The sequence below is a fragment of the Eubalaena glacialis genome, chromosome 2 (genome assembly GCF_028564815.1).
Source record: "Eubalaena glacialis isolate mEubGla1 chromosome 2, mEubGla1.1.hap2.+ XY, whole genome shotgun sequence".
NCBI lineage: Eukaryota > Metazoa > Chordata > Mammalia > Artiodactyla > Balaenidae > Eubalaena > Eubalaena glacialis.
The window spans coordinates 187,139,055-187,167,001 of record NC_083717.1 but is presented as its reverse complement, the minus strand read 5'-3'; the positions used below and the strand labels follow the sequence as shown (position 1 = coordinate 187,167,001).

Below are 27,947 nucleotides of genomic sequence, written 5' to 3'. Positions count from 1 at the left end.
AGAAACTCTACAGGTTAGGACCATAATATTTATAATAAAACTGCAAAAACATTTTTTCTTCCTATTTTTGATAAGGTTTCAAATATCTGCCAGTAAGAAATACATTAAACGCAACAAAAACTAGAGGTAGACCTTCATTTGAGTTCCACTGACTAAAGTTTTAAAAATATTGCATGATCCTTCTAGATAAGTTTAAGAAACTATGTACATGTATTTTACAGATTTGAAAGATTTTATCCACTGCAGTGTAAATTTTAAAATGTAGAAGAGGGAAGGGCAGTGTTGGGAAATATGTCCTGGGTGATTTCTTATCAGCAGATCTGATTTCTTTATCTTATGTCAGGGAATGGGGAATTTGAAGCAGTCTTTCTGGTTAATATCCTTAAGAATATTAGTTATTACTAACAATTTGAGCTTGTCAGAACAGGTAGGTATTAACAGTTGTGTACTATTCTTTGACACATTGTTTAATCTAGCAGTATATGGGTACTCTTAAATGATGCATTTTTTTATAACAGATTTATAGGTATTGGCATCAAAGTGTCCTATGAACAAAGACAAAGATCAGCTTCTAGATATTTCAGTACTGATATGTCCATAGGGCAAATGGAACTTTTGGAATGCCTGTTTCCGACTGATTTTCATTCTGTTCCTCCTCACTATACAGAGGTAAATGCTGATACTTTTCCTTTAGGATTAGTCTTTAAATGTCTTGCTTGTTAAGAATTGTGTGAACAACAATGATTTTCTTTAAAAAGGCATAGGAAGTTGTATAGGAAGAAGTTTTTTGTGGTGTTTGCATTTATATTTTGTTGAAACAGATTTAAAAAAAAAATATTTATTTATTTATTTGGTTGCAGCAGGTTTTAGTTGTGGCAGGTGGGCTCCTTAGTTGCGGCTCCAGGGCTCCTTAGTTGTGGCACGTGGCTTCCTTAGTTGCGACAGGCAGGCTCCTTAGTTGTGGCATGCGAACTCTTAGTTGCAGCATGCATGTGGGATCTAGTTCCCTGACCAGGGATGGAACCTGGGCCCCCTGCATTGGGAGCGCAGAGTCTTACCCGCTGCACCACCAGGGAAGTCCTGAAACAGATTTTTAAGTGTGGCCTTTAAGGCCATTATAAGAGTGTGTTACATTTTTAGAGTTGACTTGTTTTAGAGTCAGACAGGTTATGGGACAAATGACTTAATTTCACTCATTTTCCAAGCACTCTTAATTTCAGAAGAATTCTATTATTCAACAAATAGTTATTGAATGCCTACTATGTGCTAAGCACTGTTCAAGATAAGTGAAATGTCTTGTGCTCATTTATAGTTAATCTGATTTTTTTCCTATCCTAAAAGCATGTCCTAGAGAAACTTTTAAAAGCTATCAAAATGACATTTTTATTTCTGTTACTTTGCCCTTGTGACTTATTTTATTTTCAAAGCGCTTTATTTGAATCCTCACATACATTTTGCAGATGTGATACTAAGTATTTCAGAAGTTAACTAATTTGTCTAAAAGTCACATTGCTAGTAAGTGACAAAACTAAAGCTTAAACCAGCCTTTCTGACTTCAAAAAGCTCTTTCCACTATTATATTAGCTCCTCTATTAATTCTTGTGATTAATTATAGCTTAATATTGTACATTTCATGTATCTTCATCTTTGTTTTTAAGCTTTTAATGTTCCATTCCAAAGAACAAACTGATTCTCACCCCCCTGTGTGTCTTCAGCTTCATTATAAGCATTCTGAGAATAAAGGACCCCAGGTAAGAGATCTGTTTGTGTAATTAGCACCTGTAAATTTTCATTTGATATATATTTTATCACAATCACAAGGTTTTAATTTAATTTTATAGAATCGTTACTGATCATATTAATGCTTTCTTTTTCTTTTTTTTTTTTTTAGGGTAGTCAGGCAAGACTTAGTTCTGTTCCTCAGAAGGCAGAATTACAAGTTAAGTTAAATCCAGTGTTTTGTGAGCTGGATATCAGTATTGTGGACAGGTTAAATTCTTTGCTTCAACCACAGAAGCTCACTACAGTAGAGATGATGGCATCACACATGTATACTTCATATAATAAGCATATTAGTCTGGTAAGTATTTAAAAAGTTGCAAATACACATCATGATCATAGCTAGCTAATAGGCTTATTGGGATGATTTCTGAGCTTAAGTATTCTTAATAGGTTAAATAGCATATGTTATTAAAACGGCATTATTTGTAATAATGAAAAAAGGAGGCATCTTTAATGTCTAGATAGTAGACTAGCTAAATAAGTTGTGCTAATGTACTGAGTGCAATTTTATGCTGCCACTTTAAATGATGGCTATAAAGAGGGTACAGCAACATGAAGAAGGCTCATGAAGAAGTATGAAGTGAAAAAGTAGAATATATTATTCCACATAAACTTTTATTACAACTGTGTAAATAAAATTGTATAGAAAAAGACTGGATGGAAATATACCATTTGGTAGCATTGATTATGTTAGAGTAGTAAAATTAGATTTCCTTTTCTGTGTTTATCTGAATTTTATAAACTGTGACTATAATATCTCGATAAAACTTTATTCACACATATAATGAACTAGTTGAATCTCCTGTAGAATGCAGCCCATATAATGTAGAATATACTCTTGAAATTGGGAACATAATTTATCATATTGTGTTATGGAGCATCACATTGTATCACTTTTACTTAGATCTGGTGCCTGGAGTCTTTTCTAAGCTAATCAAGTAAGTCAGGTTTGTAAGGTGTCTGTTAGGAATTTTAGGATTAGGCACAGACAGAGACAATTTTGTCTAAAAAGAAAAGGGAAAAGATATTTTTCTGCATATTTGCCTCTCCCTTAATTAGTGGTGAGTATTCACATTAAATCAAGATTCTATAATTTTTATTGTCAACAATTGCTATTTTAAGTTCTGTGGGGCAATTGTTTATATTTGCTGTTAGCCATAGATGTACTGGGATGATGATTTTATCTCTTGAGCAATTTTTGCTGAGAGTGGGGGTTAGCATTAGAAAGTCAAATAAGGGAGAGAAAAAATAGGATCCAAGTCTTAGCATAAAAATGGAACTTTATAATCTAGGTGGTTAGAGACTGATCCGTGAAATTGAGGATTGTTATCACCTACACTGTACTCTGGACTAAAGCTTCATAAGTTTTAATTCATTTTAGAGAAAAAATAGAAATAGACTTTTATCTGAAGGGCATGTTCTTTGACCCTTTCATTATAATGTGGCTTTAAGTAAATGGTGCATACGTGTTTTGGTTTCTGAGAGTCATTTGATGGCATCATACCCTTGGGTTGGATGGGAGCTCAGAGTGAGCCATTTAGGGAATATTTATTTAGAACCTGTGATGTGCCAGGCCTGGGCTTAGTCCTGGAAGTACAAAGATGAGTCAGGGATGGACCTTTGCATTTGGTATAACTCATCGGATTTCACACTGAAGTCTTTAAAGTAGCATATTGGTGGATAAATCCTTCAAATTGAATGCTGGGTACTACAGTGATTTTTAACCATATTGAGTTTGTTGATAAGCTAATTTACACATTATTCTTTATAGTCTGTAGTAAGATACATATACATCTATAGCACCTGTGTCTTCACTTTGGTTCAGTTTTTATCTTAATTTTTTTTATGTGAGGATTTAACTTTTGCCAGTAGTTTTGACTTTTGTCAGTAGCTGTTGCATTATAAAATTTCATTACACTAAATTAATATGATAGTAGTTAATATGAATTGTGTGTTAATACATTATCCTGAATGAGGAAATAATGATTATGTATATTGTAATGTTGAATACTAGTGTCATTTATGTTTATTTGCTTAATTTAACATTTTGGCATATTTTTGATGTTTTGTGTTTTAGCACAAAGCTTTCACTGAAGTATTTCTAGATGATTCACATAATCCTGCCAATTGTCGGATATCAGTACAAGTTGCCACGCCAGTATTAAACCTTTCTGTTCGCTTCCCAATACCTGATCTTCGATCAGATCAAGAGAGAGGACCATGGTTTAAGAAGTCACTTCAGAAGGAGATTCTTCATTTAGCATTCACAGATCTAGAATTTAAGACTGAATTCCTAGGAGGATCAACCCCTGAACAAGTTAAATTGGAACTTACCTTTAGAGAACTAGTTGGTAAGATTGACCATGCCTGTAAAAGAGCCAGACTAGAAACTAACAACTGCTACTGAAACTTACATTAAGAAAAGTATGACAGCCCCCCAATACAGTAAAATTAAAGAACATATGTTAGAAAGCAGGTTTAACAGCTTTTTTCTGATATTGTATACAAACGTGATATCTGTCAGTTTTTGAAAAGAAACTACAATGCATGATGATTTATTCACTTTGAGAATATAGTGCTTTAGCCTACATTTTAATACCACCTACTACTTACTTGTTGTAGGGCTGATAGTAGCCAAAATTTATTGAGTGCCACTCTATGTTTGCTGTGTGCTGAGCACTTCACACACATTATCTTGTTTCCTTTAATCATCATAGTTACGGTAGGCTTACTAGTTCCAATTATTTTTATCATTTATAAGTGAGGAATCTGTCGACTTCCGAAGAGGTACCTCCCAAGGTCAATGTAGTAGTAAATGGCGGAATCAAGATTCAAACCCAAGTCTGACACTAGAGCTTGAGCTTTCAGCCATCGTACTAATAGTGACTTTTCTTTGTAAATCTGTTTTAAGTTCCCCTCTCGCCCTCTTTCTGCTCACCTCCTTCTCTGTAGGCTGCAGTTTTCCTTCCCTTGTTTTCTCTGAGTTTTACATATCATTAGAGATATTTAAAATTGACTTGCCAGTTATGATTTCATGAAAAGGCCTTTAGGGGTTATCTGGAATCTTCCCTTATCTCTAGGAATAAGAAACTCATTATTCTGGTGGAAAGTCATTCTTTGTAAAATAGAATGAAAAAACATATGTGGCGTTATTGTGAAGAAGTAACTCTTACAGTGCTTGGTACAAAATAGACATTTAAGAAATGTAGTTATTTCTTAAAATAGCTACATTAAAAAAAAAAATCTGTTCCTAGACTAACTGCCTAAACTTTTATGAAGAATAATCACTAAGTGGCACTCAGTAAGTGGTAACTACTATATTTAATATGTAATGCTTATTTATTTATTTATTTATTTGGCCATGCCATGCAGGATCTTAGTTCCCTGACCAGGGATTGAACCTTGCCCCTTGCATTGGGAGCGCAGAGTCTTAACCACTGGACCGCCAGGGAAGTCCCTTATATTTAATATGTTATGATTATGCACCTTACACGTTAAACATTCATACTTAAGAATTTGCGTTTGAGCAGAAAACAGCATCTTTAATTTATCGGCTCATCCTGTCTCCCCACATGTACACGTGCAGCAGGAATAAATGAATAAATGTTGTAGAACTTAACACTGCATTATGTCCCTGATTTAGAGGATCTTTGCTCCTCGAAGGAGGAAAGTATCTTTTCTCTTAGTATTTGAGAAGAAATGCATCTCCATGAATCAGTCTTGTTTTATTAGGGTCATTCCAGGAGGGTAAAGGAGAACCATCCATTAATTTTTTCCACGTGACTAGTGGAGGAGATGGAGATACAGCGTCATCAGATGACTTTGACTGGCCGCGGTGAGTAAGCAAATGGACATGATACATACATTTAATGAGACTTTCCTTTCAGAAACAAGTTGCTGTAGCTTTTTTGACTGACATTTTGGCTATTAAATTTGAGCTAAAAATATCCAGCCTTGATGAGAAAACCCCGAGGAAGATGGAAAAATTAAATAAAAAATATGTACTACTTTATCAAAGGTGCCTATGAGATACTGACAGAGATGGACATATAAAATGTGTTCTCTGGCCTCAAGTTACTTAGCCTAATTAGATGGACAAAAGAATCATAACCATTCTAAAAATAGTTCATTTTTGAAAAGGGCTTTAGTAGAAGAGGTATCATACAGCACCATTTGGTTAATTATCAGATGAATTTTATAGTCAGTGATTATTTTAGGAAAGTATTTTCAAATCTGGGGAGCTTTTACAAAACACTGATTCTTGCACCCCACGTTGAGATTCTGAGATAGAACCTGGGCATCAGTATAGTTTAAAAATACACCAGGTGATATGTTCATAGCAGCACTATTCACAATAGCCAAGACATGGAAACAACCTCAATGTACATTGACAGATGAATGGATAAAGAAGATGTGGTGCATATATACAATGGAATACTACCCAGCCGTAAAAAAGAATGAAATAATGCTATTTGTAGCAACATGGATGGATCTAGAGATGATCATACTAAGTGAAGTAAGTCAGAAAGAGAAGGACATACCATATGATATCATTTATATGTGGAATCTAAAATATGACACAAATGAACTTAACTAGGAAACAGAAACAGACTCACAAACATAGAGAACTGACTTGTGGTTGATCAGGGGGAGGTGGGATGGGGGAGGGATGGAATGGGAGTTTGGGATTAGTGGATGCAAACTATTATATATAGAATGAGTAAGCAACAAGGTCCTCCTGTATAGCACAGGGAACTATATTCAATATCCTGTGATAAACCATAGTGGAAAAGAATATGAACAAGAATATATATATACTTATATATGTATAACTGAATCACTTTGCTGTAAATTAACACAACATTGTAAATCAACTATACTGCAGTTAAAAAAACGAAACTACAGTAGGTGATACCAATGTGCAGTTGGATTTAGAGAACCACTGCTTCAGGATTTCTTAGGCAGGAGAAATCATTCTTTAAATTAGCCTGATAGTGGGCTTGGATTACATTTTTTTTTTTCTTTTTTTAAAAATTTATTTATGTGTTTTTTGGCTGCGTTGGGTTTTCGTTGCTGCGTGCGGGCTTTCTCTAGCTGCGGCGAGTGAGGGCTACTCTTAGTTGCGGTGCACAGGCTTCTCATTGTGGTGGCTTCTCTTGTGGAGCACGGGCTGTAGGCGCGTGGGCTTCAGTAGTTGTGGCATGTGGGCTCAGTAGTTGTGGCTCACGGGCTCCAGAGCACAGGCTCAGTAGTTGTGGCGCACGGGCTTAGTTGCTCCACGGCATGTGGGATCTTCCCAGACCAGGGCTCTGAACCCATGTCCCCTGCATTGTCAGACAAATTCTTAACCACTGCGCCACCAGGGAAGTCCCTTGGATTACATTTAAAAGAACTTAGTTTACCCAAAATAATGATCCTTTATTATATTGAAAACTGAGTACGTGAAGCCTCTCTTAAGAATTAAAGTGATCTTTCTTGTGCCACTTTTCTACCTGCCTTCTTTTACACCCCCGTACCCTATGTGTCAGACCTATCAGACTCCTAGGACAGGCATTGTCAGTGCACAGCTGATCATGAGCAGGAGTTTTCATCTTAAGAAACGAATCTACTTCAATTAGGTAATTTGAAAGCACAGTTTACATTAGGATATCTGTAAATTAGGAAACAGTTGTTTTAGTTTATAACTAGAACCAACTGGCAATACCTTCTTAGGAAAAAAAAAGCTATTATAGATGCAACACAGCTGTTTTGTTTGAGCGTGCCATGCCTCATCATGACGGCAGGCTGGTGGGATAAAAAGGAGACTACAAAGCCTTGTGCTAGTGACATGCTGCAGAGAATTAGGAAAGGACTGGCATTACTCTGGGGCAGAAGCTAATGTCATCAAAGGCTGTTAGCTCTTGATATTTTGGGTTTGTAGCTACAAAACACCACCAATAACACAAGCTTTTTATTATTGAAATTCCTAAAGGAAAAGATTACTTTGTTGTTGCAGTTCTGAAAATATTCTGTAATCAAACTCCTTCTTCCATTTGAACAATTTATATAACATGAGGTTTCTTAGGTATGCAAGTATTCCATAATAGCCAAACAGCTGGAATGTAGAAGGATTTGGTTTAATGATAATAAATAGAATTCTTAGGTAAAATTTGCTAGCTGTTAATGAAATTTAAAAAAAATTTTTGTTTAGCTGATGTATAGTTGATTTACAGTACTGTGTTAGTTTCTGGTGTATGGCAAAGTGATTCAGAGAGATATATATATATATGTATGTGTGTGTGTATAGATATATATATATTACACACACACACACAGACACACATATTCTTTATCATGTTCTTTTCCATTATGGTTTATTACAGGCTATTGAATATAGTTGCCTTTGCTCTACAGTAGGATCTTGTTGTTTATCTACTTTATATATAGTAGTGTGTATCTGCTACTCCTCATTTCTCTCTCCCCCACCACCTTACCCCTTTGGTAACCATAAATTTGTTTTCTATGTCTGTGAGTCTGTTTCTGTTTTGTAAATAAGTTTGGTAATGAAATTTTAAAATGACCCTTTTGTTCTCAAAAGATCAGATTTTCCAGTTATCCAAGTATAAAATGTTAATGCCCTTCTTTTATTTGCTTGTTTCATCAATTCCACACTTTTAAGTTTACAGCATGCTCAGGCGTGGGTTGCGTTAGATATAATTAGACTTTGTAGAGAAGTTGACGCCTATCAGTAATGATTTAATCAGTGGGCTTTGTATTAGTTTGTATACAAGTTAGTTTTGCAGTTTACACTTAGATCTTGATTTTTAAAATTGTCTTTGCTATCAGAATTGTACTGAAAGTAAACCCACCAGCCATGCATTCCATTTTGGAGAGAATAGCAGCTGAGGAAGCAGAAGAGAGTGATGGCCACTATCAGGAAGAAGAGGAAGGAGGCGCTCACTCCCTGAAAGACGTTTGTGATCTGAGAAGACCAGCCCCATCTCCCTTCTCTTCTCGTAGAGTAATGTTTGAAAATGAACAGGTAAAATAAAAGTGTGAGCAAGCAACAAAGGAATTACCCTCTATCAGATAGCTTTTAATGCTTTATCTTTAAAAAAATACTTTGTATACTGTTTTTTGCCATATTTTTAGCTCCAAGATTGAATAATATCTATTTTTTTCCCTTGGTTAAAAGTTGCATGCTTATTTATTTGCCCACATACAAGTCGTATGGGTTGGGTAAGAAGATGCTACTACTATTTTAAATATAAAATGGTTATTTGATGCTTTTTTTTTTCTTTTTTTTTGCACTAAACTGTTATGTTTTAGATGGTGATGCCAGGAGACCCTGTAGAAATGACAGAGTTTCAAGATAAAGCAATCAGCAATTCTCACTATGTGCTGGAACTTACATTACCCAATATTCATATAACACTACCTAATAAAAGCTTTTATGAGAAGCTTTATAATAGGTGAGTTTAAACACATTTAGTTGAATCTTTGGGATCGAACTTTCCTGTCTGACTGCCTCTCTACCATCCTACCTCCTTGTTTTCCCTCTTCCCCCTTTTCTTTCCTTGTTTTAATATTATCAACTATTTCAGTGTACTTTGTATGGTATTGATTATAGAACTATTACCGTTATGATGAGCTATTGTCATAGCAGAGTTTCCTAACCAGTGTGTCTGGTAACTGGGTTTCTTGTGTGTGAGATGTATTCTCTCCATCCTAGGTTGGCTGGTTGCCCTCTGTCACCTTACCACAGAGTACTGAGAAAATAGCTCTTTGTGTATAATGACATGAAAAGAGTTGGGATATACTTGTATAGAGGGCCAAAAGATACGGGTGTAAAGTCAGAGTCCTAGAGTCTTTGTACAAGGAGCATCCTTTCTCAGAGTCTAACAAAAAGCACCTTGTTAGAATTAGAAACTCTAACTTATAAACTTGTCTATAAAAACTTAAATTTATTACATTTAAATACCCTTAAACGTATATACCAAGCAAATATGTTGAAATAAATGGCATTCTAGAGTAGAAAGGTCATAGACTCTGAAGATCTTGGACAATTTACCTAGTCCCCGTGAGCTCCATTTCCTCACATATAAATTGGAGATGATACTTGTACAGGCCTCAGTGGGTTGTTTGGAGCATTAAATGATATAACATTTGGGAAAGTTCTGAGAACAGTGCCTGGCGAATAGTGAGTAAGAATGTTATCATTCCCACCCACTCTGGCATAGCTGAAAGGTGGTCATGTGGGTTTCTGGAAAAAGACACATCCTTAGTGTCTGTTATCGCTAGCTTCCCACATGTAAACAAGTCATCCAAATTTTTGTTAATCTTCAGAAACTGCAGACGGTTGTTTCTGCTGTAGGTTCACTTGGTACCAAATAGGATTTGGATTTATACAGGATCTGACGTTTGGAAACCACTTATCTCTAGACTACTCTCCTTATTTTATAGTTGAGGGATATCTACCAAGAACTAACGAATGTGCAAGGCTAAGACTGAGGAAAATGAAACAGCTAGTTCAAGGTCCATCCCAGAGGTCAGAAGGGCTTCATCCATTTCTTTCTCCTTCTGCATTGATTGAACAGGTGGCTATTGGTTAGATTGCAGCATCAGAATAGTAAAACATACCTTAAACATTCCATTTATGAATATATGTTCATTTACCACTTCTTTTTAAAATATAGGACAGGGCCTTTTTTTGATTACAAGCCACTGGTTAGAATTTTTGCTTAATGTATACCCAGAAGGCTTTGTCTACAGTTCTCAGTTTCAGTTTCTTTGAAGTGGAGTGAAAAAATAGTTTCAAAGCAGTCTGAGTGCAGAATCCTTTCAGGTTTTTAAGATTTTTTTCTCACTTCAGTCTATATACTTACAAGTCATCAGTTAGCACAAGATTGAATTAAACTATGCTTACAATAACATACAGCTGAGATGAGCAGATTTGGGGCCCAAGCACGATTTACCCGTGGTGACTATACAAAACGTATAATTCAGCTGGTGGGAGCAGAAGTTCTCAGATGGGCTAGGGAGTTGTCTGCCAGCAGCAAGCAGGTAGCGTGTGGGGGATGTCAGTCAGTATGGCGGGCGGGTAGCTTAAGTCAGGGACCTGGAGAGCATCTGCGCATCTGGGGAGCTGGTTCGGGGGGTGTTGCCCACGAGAGTTTCTGTCCTCTCTCACCTGCCCACTTCTCTGTCTCTCAGGCCCCTAGACTTATATAAATACTGCAGTGTTCCCCGCTGTGGATCATATACATCATATATCTAAGCTAGCATGTGAATTCTTTGCCCTCTGTTTGGCTTTGTCTATATATACATTTTTTTTTCTTTTAATTTTCAGACATTCTCAAACTTATAGGTAAGTTGCAAGTACAGTACAAAGAGCGTTTTTTCCCTGAACCATTTGAGAGTAAGTTGCTGACTTGATGTCCCTTCAGCCTTGAGCAGTTGAATGTGTATTTCTCACAAACAGGGACATTCTTCTACATGACCATAATTCAGCCATTAAAACGAAAAAATTAATATTATACATTAGCATCTAATCGTCAGACCCCATTCATGTTTTGCTAAATGTCTTAATAATGCCCTTTATTATACATAAAATTTAAAAGTATCTTTCTGAGCAGGAATTATAACCAATTCTGCCTTTACTTCATACATTTGAAATATTGGTTTATTCCTTCATCAGCTGGGTCTTTTCAGAAAGATAGTCTCAGGTACAGGTAGATTTTTTTTCTATGTCAAAAATCCTTTAGAATAGAATATAAAAAATATTCTACCTGGTTTTATTAAATCAGATATTTTTGAGCTTCTATAGTGTTTCAAGCTCTTCGCCACGGAATCATGGTGATGTGTCCTTAAACATCTTAAGTGTTTTTTTTTTCTTGATATTAGAAACATCATTCAGTGTTTTATAGTATTATGGTATCAAGACTGTGTTTAGACCAAAATGTAAATAAGGAAAAATAGTAAAATCATATGAAACATATTTGCAGGTCATATACCATGAACTCCAGGTTTTATTTAAAGTAATAGTTTCTCTTTAACCTGTGAAGATAAGAGAATGGTTGTAGGGAATAAGGTAAAGAAAAATTTCCTGAGAAAATTCTTCATTTTATACTTTCACTATTTATTCATATAGGAATTTAGACTAAGATCTGGATTTAGACTCTTGTTTCTTTTTTTTCAATAAATTTATTTATTTATTTTTGGCTGTGTTGGGTCTCCATTGCTGCGCGCGGGCTTTTTCTATTTGTGGCGAGCGGGGGCTACTCTTCATTGCGGAGCACGGGCTTCTCATTGCAGTGGCTTCTCTTGTTGCAGAGCACGGGCTCTAGGCACGCGGGCTCAGTAGTTGTGGCTCGCGGGCTTAGTTGCTCCGCGGCATGTGGGATCTTCCCAGACCAGGGCTTGAACTTGTCCCCTGCATTGGCAGGCGAATTCTTAACCACTGCGCCACCAGGGAAGTCCTAGACTCTTCTTTCTTTGTTCTGTGAGTGACACGCCCAAGAGGCAGCGAGCCAAATGAGTACCATACAGTTCTGGGCATCGCTGTCAGTGTGTCTGAGGCGAGACACGCTTCTGCCCTGTGTCCCTGGTATTCTTCATCTAGTGATGCTTCCAGAAAGAGACCTTTTGTGTGGGGATTACAGTCTACTGAGAGTGACAGTACTCAGTCCTCGTTTATACTTTCTAGGGCCTCAGAAGCTCAGGAATTGGCCCAGGAAGTTCCTAGACAAGTGGCTTCTCACAGGAAGGGGCCAGGGCTACATCATCACTTGGCACCTTGATTGGTATTCACACTAGGCTTTATGACGAGTCTGTGCTTTTGGCAGTCCTTCCATGTGAGTCATCCACTGGTCCTTTCTTCAAACCTTCAGTGCCTGCCGTGTGACAGCCACTGTGCTAGGCACATACAAAGATGACTAAGACACAAGTCTTAGTCTAGGAAAGGGAAACAAGAAAATGGAGTAGAGTGTTACAGGTGCAGTGATTGCATTATGCACGTGAAGGATATGCTATGGGTCCAAGCCTAACAAAAATCTTTGTAGAGAACATTGTAAAGTCTCAGTTTTCATGACAACATAGAGGTGAGTGGTGGGGGTGGAGGTATCTGAGAAGTGACAAATATTTCTTTGAAAAAATAGGATGCGTTGGTAACCCAGCTTGACATGTATCACCCCAGTAGTCACCAGTGTTGACTTGGCTGTTCGTCTGTTCCGTTAGTTAGAAGGGTTTCCTCTCTTTATTCCCTGTTCTGTATGCTTCTTCATCTCATGCAAACTTCCCAGCGAAGCTGTACTTTCTGTGGAAGAAAGAAAAAGCAGATATCCCTAGAGAAAGTGAGTAATGGAAGAGAACTGAATTGGGAGCTGGACGTAATCTGGGCTCTGGTTCCACTAATTAGCTGTGTGACCTTGGGCGGGTCACTTAACCTTTATGACGCAGTTTCTTCAAGTGTAAAGGGAGAATAATAATTCTGCCTTGGCTGCCCCAGAGGATTGAGGGGAGTCAAATGAGACAGTGCCTAATCTGTTGTAGTTTATAGAGTGTTCTCACATACGTGAACAGTCCTTTTGTTCTTTATGGGTTTTATTTTGAATAAACCTCCTCCTTTAAGTGCATTTAGATGTATGTAATTTGATGCATATAACACTGGCGAAACTGGGCGGATATCTAATTAGGTATCTAATTGTCCAGATTCCTTTCTCACTGCCCTGATAGCCATAGCAGTTATTTTTCCATTGAAAAGAAATTCCATTTCACCATTTGGAAAATTTATTATTCATGTGACTTCTTAAAGGGATATTCTTTAGTTTGCCTTCGGTTGAAGTAGGAGTTATGTATTTATTTTTCAACTTTTGTCTTTATAGGATCTTTAACGATTTGCTGCTATGGGAACCAACAGCTCCTTCACCAGTAGAGACATTGGAAAATATTTCATATGGTGTTGGGCTTTCAGTAGCCAGTCAGCTGATTAATACCTTCAACAAAGATGGTCTTAGTCCGCTTAAATCTGCAGTTCCCTGTGGTAATATGTTTTAAATTTCTTCTGAATTAAAATGCCTGGTTTATCAAGAAACAAAGTAGTAACCTTTTAAATTGATGGACTTAAAAATGTGTCTTTGGCGTTTTCCACTTATAACTATATTTTATAATATCTTTCAGTAATTTACAGTATTTCCCCACTTCTAGCTATTTATTAAGAATGTTATTAATTAAGTGTTATTTTTATAGTGATAGTATATTCAGTGTCTGAAGTTCAGTGGTAAAGAAAAAGAGTACATTTTTATTGTCATTACCAGATTCTTTGCAAAAATAAACAGGTTGTAAAATAAGCAAATATTCTTGTGATAAAGTTCAAGTTTGAATGCTGTTTTGTGTTAATAAGCTGTTAGAACAGCTGTAATTGTGCAATTTATTTCTCATAGATGAGGAAAGTGGATCTGAGGAAGAGACTTTGCAGTATTTTTCCACTGTTGATCCCAATTATCGTTCTCGTAGGAAGAAAAAACTAGACTCTCAGAACAAGAACTCGCAGAGTTTTCTCTCAGTTCTTCTGAGCATTAATCATGGATTAATGGCAGTGTTTACAGATGTAAAGGTAAGGATTTACAAATCCAAAGTGATTTTTCAAGTGCATCTTACTATAAATCTAGCATGATATACGCATTCAATAATTGAGGTAGTTCGAGGTTGTTTCAATGACTGATGAAGGTCAGTTTTCTGAGGCACACCACGATGACAGCAGCTTTGGAAATTTAGCTTTCGTTGCAGATCAAAAGACAAACATTATATGGACCTTCTTTTGGAAAACGTGCTGGTCCCACTCCTGAGGTGGTAACAGTAATTTATCTATTCTAAAGGGTGATGAAGTACCGAGGTTCATTTGGCAGAAGAGGCCCGGCCTAGTGTTTAATTATTCAGTTTTTAATACCACCATGTTGCTTGGTTCAAGAATCAGACCACTTTGCTGCAGTGTGGGAGATCCTCCTAACCTGAATCAAGGAGGAGCATCTCAAGGGTCATTCTTACTTTTCTGCATTTAATTAATGACTTCTCTGTTTTTTTCTGATCTTCTTATTAGCAAGATAATGGAGATCTGCTGGAAAACAAGCATGGTGAATTCTGGTTAGAATTCAACAATGGTTCATTATTTTGTGTGACAAAATATGAAGGTTTTGATGACAAGCACTATATCTGCCTTCATTGTAGCAGTTTCAGTCTCTATCACAAAGGTAGGACAAATGTTAAATATGTGTGTTTTGTTCACTTCTGGTTAGACATGTTTAAATTTTGCTTAATAAAGAAAATCTACTGAGAACAGAACTCTTTTAACATTAGAAATTATTTTCTGTAGGGTGTTCTGATTCCACTGGCAAAGTAATAATTATTGTAAATTAGAAGTTGACTTTATGCTCTTTTTTTGAAACAACTTATATTGTGATATAATTCACATACCATGTAATTCACCCATTTAAAATATACATTTCAGTGGTTTTTAGTATTCCATAGAGTTGTGTAACCATCTTCATAGTCAACTTTAGAGCATTTTCATCAACCCCCCAGAAGAAGTCTGCACCTTTGAGCTATAAACCCCCAGTCCTGCAGTCCCCTCTAGCCTCAAGAAACCACTGATTTACTCTCCGTCTCTATGGATTTGCATATTCTGGCTGTTTCATGTAAATGGTATCATACAGTAGAAGGTCTTTTGTGATTGGCATCTTGGCATGATGTTTTCAAGGTTAGTCCAAATGTATCAGTGTTTTATTTTTATTGCCAAGGAATATCCCATTTTATGGATATACCATATCTTATTATACATTGATCAGTTGATGGGACTTTACATTCTTTATTTTCTCTTAAGTGGTATTTCCTTTTGGTAACAAATACAGAATTTGCTCTTCTTTGAGCACATTCCTTGTGTTACTTTGTGAATAGAAATGAGATACTTGCACATTCTTAATGTTTATTAGATTTTCCTATTTAAATTTAACTTTTCTAGCATTTTAGATCTCAAATTTTTTTTTTTTAACTTGGATAGTCACTTATACCAACATTAGTAGAGGAGAATGAATTATTAATGTCAAGCTGGTTCTTGGTCATTTTGCCTCCAGGGTTATGTTATATTCAATGGAAGTACATGGATTTTTGTTTTGAGTTATAGAAGCTCGTGAATTAATTTCAAATAATCATTTTGTTGTCTTGTCACCTCATTGTGGATATAGGCATAGTAGATGGAGCAATTCCTTCTACAGAAACACGACTGCCCAGTTCAACCCGACCACATTGGTTAGAACCTACTATTTATTCCTCTGAAGAAGATGGCCTCAGTCGAGCTGCTTCAGATGGTGTTGGAGGAGACACTTTGAATATGCTCTCTGTTGCAGTTAAAATATTGTCTGATAAATCAGAGTCCAATACAAAGGTGTGTGTTTTGTACTTTTATACCATTAAATACATGCTGCTGATTTGATTACTAGTTAATAAAAATGATTGCATAAATGCAACACATTTATTTTCTTAGAAAAACTTTTCAAGTTCTGAACCAGAAGGTTATGCAGGTGATACATGTAATTCTTCGTGTTGCTCTGTAGGAATTTCTCATTGCTGTGGGACTGAAAGGAGCCACTCTCCAGCATAGAATGCTTCCTTCCGGGCTTAGCTGGCATGAGCAGGTAAGAGAGCTGTGATGTATACGTATTGATTTATTTTTTACTTTATGTTGATATATAATACACATACTGAAAAGTTCACAAATCATAAATATTCATTGCTCATCGAATTTTCATGAAATAAATACTCCTATATAAATACCACCTCTTATGTTAGGAAATAGAACATTATCGCCACCCCAGAATGTAATTGATTTTTTACCTTAAAGTTTGGTCCTTAAACATCTCAAAGACAAAGTTATGTTTTGTCATTAAAGGGAAGGGACCTATAGAGTGCCTGGCATAGAGGAGAATAAATGAGTGTTGACTTGCGCTTATAACTGTATATTCTTTAAGTGCCGTAATTTCAGAATTATCCCCTAGGCCAACAGTATACACTGAGGCATTTATAAGGAATTCTGTAATTAATTTCCAGTGTAATAACTGTATTTGGTTAATTACATTTTTTCAAAGGAAACTTTGGGTAAGAAGTTAACTCTTCTTTATATGAGAATGAAAACTAGCGCACCATGATTCTTGTTCATTTTCCTTAGAAAGAGAAACCTTTTCTTTGTGCTTGGAAAATAATAAATTATTTTAAACTTGAATGCTTTCAGAAACATTCTGAAACATAAAATATATAGAGAGAGAGAATAAATAGAGCGGGGGTAGAGAGATGGTTAGTCAACTGGCTGGCTGTAAGGGAGAGATTTAGCCTGACTTTTTTATTTAGATAGAAATATAGAGTAGATGTTGGTGAGAAGGACTGGTTTTCAGACTGATCTGGGTGTAAATTAAGGAACAGGAACTTCTCCCGTCAGTGGATTTTATAGAAAACCAGATGGAGAGTTTTAAACAGTCTTTGGCAAAATTTGTTTTTTTCAAAAGAATAATTCCAAGCAAAGTAATGTTGAAAGTATATTATACATACTTGGTTAGTTTCATAGGATATGATTTTTCCAAGATCTCTGTAGCATTGCAATTGTTAGATGGGCCTCTTCATTTCAAATTCTAGTTTGGCAAATACTCTTTGAAATGAATTCCTTCAAATGATGATTTTCTTTTAACATTATGATTTTCCACTAAATGGTTGTTTTTTTTGTCAGCTGTTTTATTTCATGTTGGTATTAAGGATATCATATCAAAACTTTTTTTTTTTCTAAAGCAGGGCATTTTATATTTTTGTGATTATAGATTTTATACTTCTTGAATATTGCTGATGAACCTGTTCTGGGATACAGTCCTCCAACTTCATTTACAACCTTTCATGTTCATCTCTGGAGCTGTGCACTTGATTATAGGTTAGTTCATAAATGGAGCAAAATCAAGTTTTAGTCTTTAAAGTATGTACTAAGTTGTGAGAAACATACGTAATTCAGTAGAGTTAAGGTTCAAAATGCTCTTTAAAGGGAGTTTCTCTTTTTGCAGCAGACTAATGTTCTCTTGTTTCTTTGTGGTAATAGGCCTCTTTATTTGCCAATCCGATCTCTTCTTACTGTTGAAACATTCAGCGTTTCAAGTAGTGTTGCCTTGGATAAATCATCTTCTACTCTCAGGTACCGTGTAAACCTCGCTGTCTACTAAATGCAGCTGTTCAGAACATACTGGCAGAGCTTTATCTCAACGCTTTGATTAAAGTCTCAATCTTTGTTAAAAGCAACATTCTTTTACTATTAGTCATGTTCCTTTATCCAAGTTTTCAGTTTTTCTTTCTCAGATGATTCGTCCCACCTCTTCAATTCATTACTGTATTTCATTTTTAGGGAGAAAATTAATTCTTGAGATTGTTGGTTAACTTTTTAAAACATTTATATGTAAACTTCCCGTAATACCTGATACACTTTATTTTCCTCATTTAAACCTTATGAATTTGGGCATCTGTTAAAATTGCTGAAAATTTAAAATTGATTTGAGCAGTTGATTTAATCTCATTTATGCCATTTAAATGTTTCTAGTACTCATAAACAGTGAGTTTTAAAGAAATGTTAGGGACTTCCCTGGTGGTCCAGTGGTTAAGAATCCGCCTTCCAATGCAGGGGACATGGGTTCGATCCCTGGTCAGGGAACTAGGATCCCACATGCTGCGGGGCAACTAAGCCCGCACCACAGCTAGAGAGCCCACGTGCTCTGGAGCCTGCGCACCACAACTAGAGAGAAGCCCGCGCACCGCAACGAAAGACCCCGCATTTTGCAGATCCCGTGTGCCGCGACTAAGACCCAACACAGCCAAAGATAGATAAAAAAATAAAGAAATGTTAGGTGACATTTGTAAGTTAGAAACTGCATATGACTTTGATCATATTTATATCAGAAAGAATGGTACAGCTAAGTATATAGTGATCATGCAGCCATATATTCAAGGTTAGTTTTTTAGATCTTGATTTTATCTTTTTTTGGCCCAGAATAATCTTGGATGAAGCTGCTTTACACCTGTCTGACAAGTGTAATACTGTCACTATAAATCTGAATAGAGGTAAGAGTTAAAAAACAAAATCTGGGATAGATGAATCCTCTTTTATTTTTTGCATCTGAATATTTTTAAGCATTTTAACTCTAGAATAATGCCAGTGAACTAAGGATCTTGTCAGTCTGAATATTGTAATACCAGTTTGTAATATCAATAACATTGGTGAAATGCATCAAATTATATATACTCTTGTTTATTTAATAGAAGGCAGATTTTGTTTCTAACTAAAAATAAAGTGAACTGTAGGATTTTTGTAGGATGAAACTATGTTTCCATTACATTATAAGTATTTGTAGTACTACCTGCCATGAATTTTAAAGAAACGCTAGTTTTATTAGGTGTTTGTTGGATAAGCATGTTTTGAAAGTTATACTCAGATATTTTATTAATTACTTAAAAAAATTTTAGATTATGTTCGTGTGATGGATATGGGGCTTTTGGAGTTAACCATAACTGCAGTGAAGTCTGATTCTGATGGAGAGCAAGTAAGTTATTAAAATAAATGGATACTTTTATTTAAGTCCTTTGTTTTATAGAAGAGACTAAAAACATACTGAACTTACTGTAAAATTATTTTTCCACTTACCTAATTTTAGTCAGAAATAGATAAAATATTTTAAAGTTAAGATTGAGTTATTAGAAATGCGTGTTTCCTATGGCAAGACAAATTACCATATTATATTTTATTTAATGTAAACCTATGCAAACATTTTTTTCTCTTGTTTTGGTAGACATTTTTATCCTTTTTTCCGTGTCCTGTCCAGACTGAGCCACACTTTGAATTACACTGTTCGAGTGACGTTGTCCATATTAGAACGTGCTCGGACTCTTGTGCTGCATTAATGAATCTCATTCAGTACATTGCAAGCTACGGGGACTTACATGCGGCTAACAAGGCGGACGTGAAGCCCGGAGCCCCGCAAAGAAAGATGAAGGTACAGCCGCCAGCCTCATTCATTAGAACTCACTCACCCCCACCTCATTCCAGACATGCGAGTGACCTGTACATCGGCGAGGTCTTCTTGACAGTCATAGGGTAGAAAGGAAACTTTGAATAATCATCTGTCTATTCTTACTTTCAGGGTGATGGGGTCTAGAAAGGTGATTCCTTGGGCCTTTTTGGAAAACCATTCTACTGTTTGATGCTCTGTTTCAGAACATTAATCTTCTCAACCAACATACATTTTCCCAGACTTAAGTTATTTTCACATGTCCTCAGGGAAGAAAGAAAACATTTATCATGTGAGAGTCTGTTATATGCAAGTTATATGTAAAAATGCTATGAGAAGGTAGATGGCAGGAATTAGTATTATTACCAGAAGACTTATTTATATGATATTATCTTTCATATTTGTTATCTACAGTTCTATCCAGTTTTCAGTATACTTTCTCATATGTGATTTCCTCTTACCCAGTGAAGTTGAGAGGTTAAAGATTATCATCTCTGTTTAGTAGATGAATAAGTTAAGACCCAGAGAATTTAGGTAATTTGCCCTAATTAGTAGCAGACACAGCAACAATATGCAGATATTTGGATTCCCAGTTCATTGCTTTCTTATGCCCCCAGCTGTCACCTCTCTGCCCTCTCATATGTCCAGATAGAACAATGTCCAGTTTGTTTAGCATTTACTTTTTTTCAGTCTTTTTATTCTTCTTCATGGCCTCTTCTGTGAACAGAATTCTCAGTCCCCTTAGGTCAATAGATCCTTCAGTAAGGGTCTGACAGGCCTTGCATTATCTTTCGTTCACGCTGGTCTTACACCTCGTTTGTCTTACGCTTCTGTTTTTGTTTCCTTGCTCCTGCTGTATTCTCCCTGATACAAAAGTGATTTATGATACTCTCTCTCTACTGTTTCTTCTCTTTTGTACTCCAGTTTATTAAAAGTTATTTTAAATTATCCCTTTCAAATGAGATCTTTCCATTTTAGAGTCATGCTGACATTTTAAAAGCCTGGTTTGGATTTAATGAATCCACGATTCACTAACAAAAATGGTTAAGCATCAATGTTGGAATTGAACTCCACAAATCACCTTTTAGTAGATTTCGCCTCTCATGTATACCCCCTACTGTCTTTAGGTGTCTATTTGTTCCAAGAAATGAGGCTCTACCTGCAGTGGCTTTGTCTCAGAGGGTGAAGGTCATGGCAGCCATCAGGTTTGAGCAGATCAGACTCTCTACAGAGAGACCCCCCTCTCCCCCAGCTTCACTGCAATGTTTTTCACCTTCCTTCTCTTCGAATGTATTACCTCTTCAAGATTCAGTTCACTGTGCCGGCTTTGAGATGATAACACATTTATTTCTATTTGCCAGTAGTTGTTGGGGTGAAAATGCTGATACTAAAGACTTAAAATGAAAATGTAACACCTGCTGAGAGAATATAGAAAAATGAGGTGTTCCTGTTTTTGGTGTTTTTGTGAAATGTAGTATATTTCTAGGACAAAATAAACGTTGAGTAATTTGCTTTTTAGAGCATTTTCAAGTTGATTTTAATTAGGGTTTTTGGCTGTAGGTAGATTCTGCTGGTCGGTCATCCTCACGTGGTCCAGTACTTCCTGAAGCAGATCAACAGATATTACGAGATTTGATGAGTGACGCTATGGAGGAAATTGACACGCAAGAGGCTGCTGCGTCTGTAAAACCACAGTCTAATGGTGAGACAGACCAGGACTTCTTCCTGGGAGCTGTGTTGCTGTAGTTGAGGCTGCCATTGTTTGTGTTCTTACAAGTCCTCAATAAGTAGCTCACTAAAGAAAAGACAGGTCTGAGTGTTGGTGGATATCTATTAGTCAGTCAGCTTGTGTTTATTGAATGTTTAGTAGATAAATAATACTGGCCAGAGTGTTGGGGGGGGTGTGACAGATAAAGTGGAAGACAAGGCTTATGTTCCCTGGTAGCTCATGGTCTAGTGCAGCAAACTGGCACTGAACCAGACTGAGGCTAGTGCTTAGAACCATCGAGAGGTGACGTAAGAAAACACTTCAGAATGTAGTGTACACTCTAATCACTGGTTGGAAAGGATTTGGAATCCCTTCATTAGACTTCAGTGAAAATGAGATGAGTTGGCTTTTAAAAAGTGTGTAGGACCTAGACATGCAGAGGGGAGAGAGAAGATAATCTTGGCAAGGTCACTAACATCAGCAGAGGCCCAGAGGCGTGTATGAGCCTTAATGATCTAGTAACTCAGGCTATTAATACTGGAACAAAAGTTCCCTTCTTGTCAAAAAGAATTAGGCAGTAATGTTAGACAAGCAGGGAGGAACCAGACAGAGAGCTTTAAAGCCAGGTGGAAGCATCTAAATATTTTGAAGTATCTATCTAAAAATATTTTTTTTTCTAATTGGCTGAACATAGCTATTTCTATATGTTGTGAGATCTTAATTTTTAAAAATTATTTCATAGTGTTACAGAAGTTTAGCATTCAGTGTTGCTTTCATTCTAATTTAGAATAAATTAGAGCTAAGGAAGCAAATGGGAACTTTTAGCTCCCTATGTACTAACATTATTTGTAATAATGTTAGCAGCTAACCTCCTCATGTGGGAAAGAATGTTTAATGACTATTTACCGAGCAGCTTCCACACACAAGACCCTGTACTGGACACTGAGCACTTACAAGGATGAGTGGGTTCAAAGTGCTGCCGTAGGAGAATTTAAAGTCTAGTCTGTGAGCCTTCCGAGGCTAAGATGTCGCCGTACTCATCTTAGTATTCTTAGTTCATATCACAGGGTTTGGTTTGAATGAATGAATGGAGAAAGAATTAGTGAATCTATGGAATTCCCTGGCAGTCCAGTGGTTAGGCCTCCATGCTTCCACTGCAGGGGGCATGGGTTTGATCCCTGGTCGGGGTAACTAAGATCCCACATACTATGCAGTGCGGCCGCAAAAAAAAAAAAAAAAAGAAAAGAAAAGAATTAGTGAATCTAATATATAATATAAATGTATAAAAAATATATGTTCACATACAGATTTTTGCACACATGCAGCCTTTTGTGAACTTCATATTGTGAGAGCTACCTGAGAACAGGTGTCCCATTTGGGTATCCAGCGCCCCCAAGGAGTCTTTTTATTGCTTGGAATCATTCCCTGGCCTAAGACATGCTTGGCAACTGTTTCCCCCACCCCTTCCCTGAGCAGAAACTTCCTATAGTTTTAGGTGAGACGCTGCTAGATGTAACTGTTTCCCCTCCCCTTGCTATATTGTCCAAGGAGTTTCTTCCAGAACTCCACCTACAGCACATAATTGTCAATATGAAATTCTGGCTAAAATGGAACTCCAGTCCACATTAACTAGCTGCTGTTGAATTCCTGAACTTCTCTGACACTAAATAGCTAAGAGGAGACTGTAACTTTATGAGTCCATCATTTACTGTTTCTTAGAAAACTTCATACTTAACTAGTCTTTTTATTAGTAGTCAGAAGGTTATTGTAAGAAATAAGCGAGATACTGTTTTTTAAAAATTTTTGGCTGCGTTGGGTCTTCGTTGCCGCGTGCAGGCTTTCTCTGGTTGCGGCGAGCGGAGGCTACTCTTTGCTGCGGTGCACGGGCTTCTCATTGCAGTGGCTTCTCTTATTGTGGAGCACGGGCTGTAGGTGCGCGGGCTTCCTCGGTTGCAGCACGTGGGCTCAGTAGTTGCGGCACGTGGGCCCTAGTGTGCACGGGCTTCAGTAGTTGCAGTGCAGGGACTCAGTAGTTGTGGCACACGGGCTTAGTTGCCCCATGCCATGTGGGATCTTCCCAGACCACGGATTGAACCTGTGTCCCCTGCATTGGTAGGCAGATTTTTACCACTGCGCCACGAGGGAAGTCCTAAAATGCTTAATAAATGTTATTGTTGTTGATGTTTAAAATATGCCAAAACTGAATGTTGTAATCTCTTCACCTAGGTGTTTTGGATGAAAAATCTCAAATTCAGGAGCCATGTTGTTCAGACCTCTTCCTGTTTCCTGATGAGAGTGGAAACGTGTCCCAGGAGCCTGGGCCCATTTACACCTCATTCACACACCACTTGATGAGCGATGCGGTGACAGGCGTGCCCACAGAAAACGACGACTTCTGCATTCTTTTTGCACCAAGAGCAACCATTCAGGTAATAAATTGATGATATAATTAATGTCTTAAAATAATATTATAAATTGAATTGACCAAAGGGCACCTGAAAAGATTCTTTACAGTTTAGAATTACTTCCTTTTGTAATTTACTCTTGAGACTTTGTAAATGTTTGTTATACTTTACTCTTTTTATGAACATCTCTCAGAGACTCTCTACTTGCAAAATCTCCTGCATTGTTTATTGAACTACAGAGGAAGTACGTAGTAAGATACCTCTTCAGGGTTGTGAAATTAAATGGCAGAAAGGAGTTCTGTACAGAGTTGTTAACACAAGAATTGGGAACGATAAGATGTGATTTGTGAGAAGGCTGATGCTTGGTTAATGTATGTAATTTCCTTTTTAGAATCATGCTCACATTGAAAAAGCATGGTTTGGATTTAATGAATCCACAGTTCACTAAACAAAATGGTAAAGCATTGAATCTGTACCTTTTTATTGTCAAACAAGTAGTAAAAGCCAAATCGTAGACTATAAAAAATTCTTATGGAGTGATTCACATAGAAGAGAGAGTTCATTTTATTGTTAATAAGGCAGAGTATCTTATGTGATGATTATCGTCAGTATTTATTATTCCACTTTATATATTGAAATTATTAGAAAGAATGCAGAATCAAGAAATCCCCTTGAGATGCGCACCATAATCAGTGGTTTCTACTTAAATAAGAGAGTATGTGTTACCTGTTCCTTTGTCTTAGGAGAAGGAAGAAGAACCAGTTGTAAAAATAATGGTTGATGATGCGATTGTGGTAAGAGATAATTATTTTAGTCTGCCTGTTAAGAAGACAGATACGAGCAAAGCCCCGTTACACTTTCCTATTCCTGTAATTCGGTACCTGGTTAAAGAAGTCTCTCTTGTTTGGCATCTTTTTGGAGGAAAAGATTTTGGAACAGCCCCTCCTGCTTCTCCAGCTAAAAGTTATATGTAAGTTAATTTCTACATAAGTTTATTTGGCAGACCAACATACTCTCTTTGTTGCGGCGCACGGGCTTCTCTAGTTGTGGCACGTGGGCTCAGTAGTTGTGGCGTGAGGGCTTGGTTGCCCCGCAGCATGTGGGATCTTAGTTCCCCGACCAGGGATTGAACCCGCGTCCCCTGCATTGGAAGGCGGATTCTTAACCACTGGACCGCCAGGCCAATATATTCTTTTCACTAAAAATACAAAGAATTTATCCTTTTAAGAATTATTAATAAGTAATATTAAAAACTGTAATTTAAATGTTACTCTTTTAATGTTAAAGTTTTGCATTTGAAAACTTGTTTGCATTCTTTGTATTTTTTTCCTAAAATATGATGACTTAAGCCATTTCCATTCAGCAAAATTTTTCGGGTACCTACCACGTGCCAGAGCCTGTGTTAGAGGCACATTCATTAAAATGAATACGACCCAGACCCTGTCCTAAGTTCAGAAGGGAGAGAGAGTTATGTGAGCCAATGAGGGCAACGAAGTGAAGTGTGTGCGTCAGGAGGTGGGGATCACGCGTGCCCCTGGTTCTCTAACACCCAGCGGGGTGCCCAGCACAGAGTGGATGCTGCTGAAGTAGCTGTTAACGAGTGCGTTATTCCATGGTTCTAGAAGGGAACTGGGTGGAAAGACGAGGCAGAGACTAAGGGCAGACACTCTCAGTGGGGTGGGGAGGGTCAGGAAAGGCTTCACGGGGTGGGAACCTTTGGCACAGCATTGTAATGACTTTTTCTATTTAAAAGTGCTTTTAAAAAAACTTACAACTTTACTATAATTCTTTTCCGTGTTAATTGGAATTTCTAGGACTTGTCTTCTGACTCTCAGGGGTTTCTGAAGTAATAAGGAACTTACAGGGAGGTCTCATTTCTAAGTCTATCTTGTGATATGCACACCAGCATCCTAGTTAGCGTTTTCTGTAGTTTTAAATATTTAGCAAGTAGATGATTGCTGTAACGGCAGTAATAACAGTTATGTTCTCAATGTCTCCAAGGGATAAAAGGTGCGGTTTTGATTTATAGCAATACGGTTTGTGGCAGTGTTTTGCTAGTTCTGTAATCTTATTTTCTTTCTTCATCCTGTTATTTTTTCTAGTGTCATTCATTGCCTTTCTTCGACTATTCCTTTAACAAAAGGTTTTATTTTTCATTTATAGTAGTCCCCACAGCTCACCTTCTCACACACCTGCAAGACATGGACGTAATGTGGTATGTGGGGGAAAAGGAAGAAACCATGACTTTTTGATGGAAATACAGTTAAGCAAGGTAATGTGACATTTTGAAAGGAAAAATCCACCGAAGTGGGAGCGTTAGTGGGCGTTCTTTGGTTACTCCCTGTCCCCTCCCCCATGTGGTTTTGGGGCGTAAGTGGAAAAGTGCGGGGGTCTTGTATAAAAACTCTTGCCTCTTTTTCTTTCTCAAATATTCTGAGAAAATTCAGGGTTTTTGTTTTTGTTTTCCCAGGCTACCCCTAGAGCAGTGTCTCTCAGAGTTGAACAAGCATCAGAATCCCCTTGAGGGCTTGTTAAAACACAGGTTGCTGGGCCCCAGAGTTTTTGATTCAGTAGGTCTGAGGTAGGGCCCATGAATTTGCATTTTTAATGAGTTCCCAGGTGATTGTGATACCACTTTACCCAGGACCACGCTTGGGGAACCACTGCGCTGGAGTATCTCCGGGAAGGCCTGCCATTGGATAGCACACAGGTCTCAGGTCCTTTGTGAGCATCTAGAGACCAGCAGGCCAGGCTGCCAGTGCCACTGATGCAGTTAATTCTGTCAGCTTGTCTGGGATTGTGCCAAGGGTCGAATATTAGGGCGCTTAGCATAGAAATAGTGTAGTGATGACAGCTCCATATACTTAATTGTATCCTTGCGCCCTTTTGGAACTTGAACCTTGCCTCCAAGCAGTTTCGTAGGTATGCAAGATAATAATTTTATGACTTATGCCTATTGAGCGTTTTGCTTGAAAAGGATAGGGATTTTACCAAGGTCAAATAAGAAACGTCAGTCAGGCTTTTCCTTGTATGGTCCTGTACACGTGGATTAATAAATAAATACGTGAACAAACGTAGGAATGTTACGCTGTTCTCTGAAAGTGGAATCAAAAGCTGAGAATTCAAAGAAAATGAGTGATGTTTTACATTTTAAAGAGAAAATCTGATTTAAATAAAATGTAGAGGTTGTTCTGTGTTCTTTCTCTTCTGTAAAGGTGAAGTTTCAGCACGAGGTTTACCCCCCATGCAAACCAGAATGCGAGTCTAGCCTCTTGGAGCACCCGGTCTCCCGGCAGGTGTTCATCGTGCAGGATCTTGAAATTCGAGATCGTCTGGCAACATCACAAATGAATAAGTTTTTGTACCTGTATTGCAGTAAAGAAATGCCTCGAAAAGCTCATTCCAACATGGTAAGATTTAAAACTTCATATATTTTGTTGTTGTATTAGTTTCAGAAGAGTATTGTTATTTTATCTAACTGCAGAAGATTTATTTTAGATTAGGGAAAATTATGGGATTTTTTTTTCTCATTTTTATATGAAAATCCCTTTTAAATACGTGGCTTAAAGTTTTGTTTTAAAAATTATTTTGCATGTTGTTTCTATAATTGCCAATATATCAATACCTGAGGAAAACCAGAAGTCCATAGTGATCTACACAAAACACTTACACAAGGAATTCCCTGGCGGTCCAGTGGTTTGGACTCTCACTGCCCAGGGCCCTGGTTCGATCCCTGGTCGGGGAGCTAAGATCCCGCAAGCCACGCGGCATGGCCAAAAAAACAAAAAAACAAACAAAAAAAAAACAAAACACTTAACACAAAATATTTAAATGAAATTGTTGGCAGTATTCCACATTTCTAACTTTTAAATGTTATTAGAATAGAAATGATCAGCTCAGGACTTCCAGAAGAAAACGTCATAGAAGTTGTCTTTGGAGTATGGGTCTATGGATTAGCTTCTGGGGCTTAGCAGACTTCTTTGAGAGTGCGAG

General features: G+C 37.2%; 1 protein-coding gene across 1 annotated transcript in view; it reads left to right on the top strand.

The window, feature by feature from the left end:
- Window positions 1-27,947, top strand: part of ATG2B (autophagy related 2B) — a 67,481-nt gene that overhangs the window by 22,032 nt on the left and 17,502 nt on the right. The window contains exons 12-33 of the mRNA XM_061181226.1: window positions 519-669; window positions 1,659-1,751; window positions 1,892-2,080; window positions 3,860-4,133; window positions 5,515-5,617; window positions 8,608-8,803; window positions 9,091-9,233; window positions 13,644-13,801; window positions 14,202-14,374; window positions 14,858-15,008; window positions 15,999-16,198; window positions 16,368-16,448; window positions 17,619-17,725; window positions 17,888-17,980; window positions 18,827-18,897; window positions 19,300-19,376; window positions 19,656-19,826; window positions 21,402-21,543; window positions 23,776-23,978; window positions 24,698-24,924; window positions 26,118-26,226; window positions 27,170-27,364. Of these exons, the coding sequence (XP_061037209.1) occupies window positions 519-669; window positions 1,659-1,751; window positions 1,892-2,080; window positions 3,860-4,133; window positions 5,515-5,617; window positions 8,608-8,803; window positions 9,091-9,233; window positions 13,644-13,801; window positions 14,202-14,374; window positions 14,858-15,008; window positions 15,999-16,198; window positions 16,368-16,448; window positions 17,619-17,725; window positions 17,888-17,980; window positions 18,827-18,897; window positions 19,300-19,376; window positions 19,656-19,826; window positions 21,402-21,543; window positions 23,776-23,978; window positions 24,698-24,924; window positions 26,118-26,226; window positions 27,170-27,364 (3,307 nt within the window). The remainder of the gene's footprint in view (window positions 1-518; window positions 670-1,658; window positions 1,752-1,891; window positions 2,081-3,859; window positions 4,134-5,514; window positions 5,618-8,607; window positions 8,804-9,090; window positions 9,234-13,643; window positions 13,802-14,201; window positions 14,375-14,857; window positions 15,009-15,998; window positions 16,199-16,367; window positions 16,449-17,618; window positions 17,726-17,887; window positions 17,981-18,826; window positions 18,898-19,299; window positions 19,377-19,655; window positions 19,827-21,401; window positions 21,544-23,775; window positions 23,979-24,697; window positions 24,925-26,117; window positions 26,227-27,169; window positions 27,365-27,947) is intronic.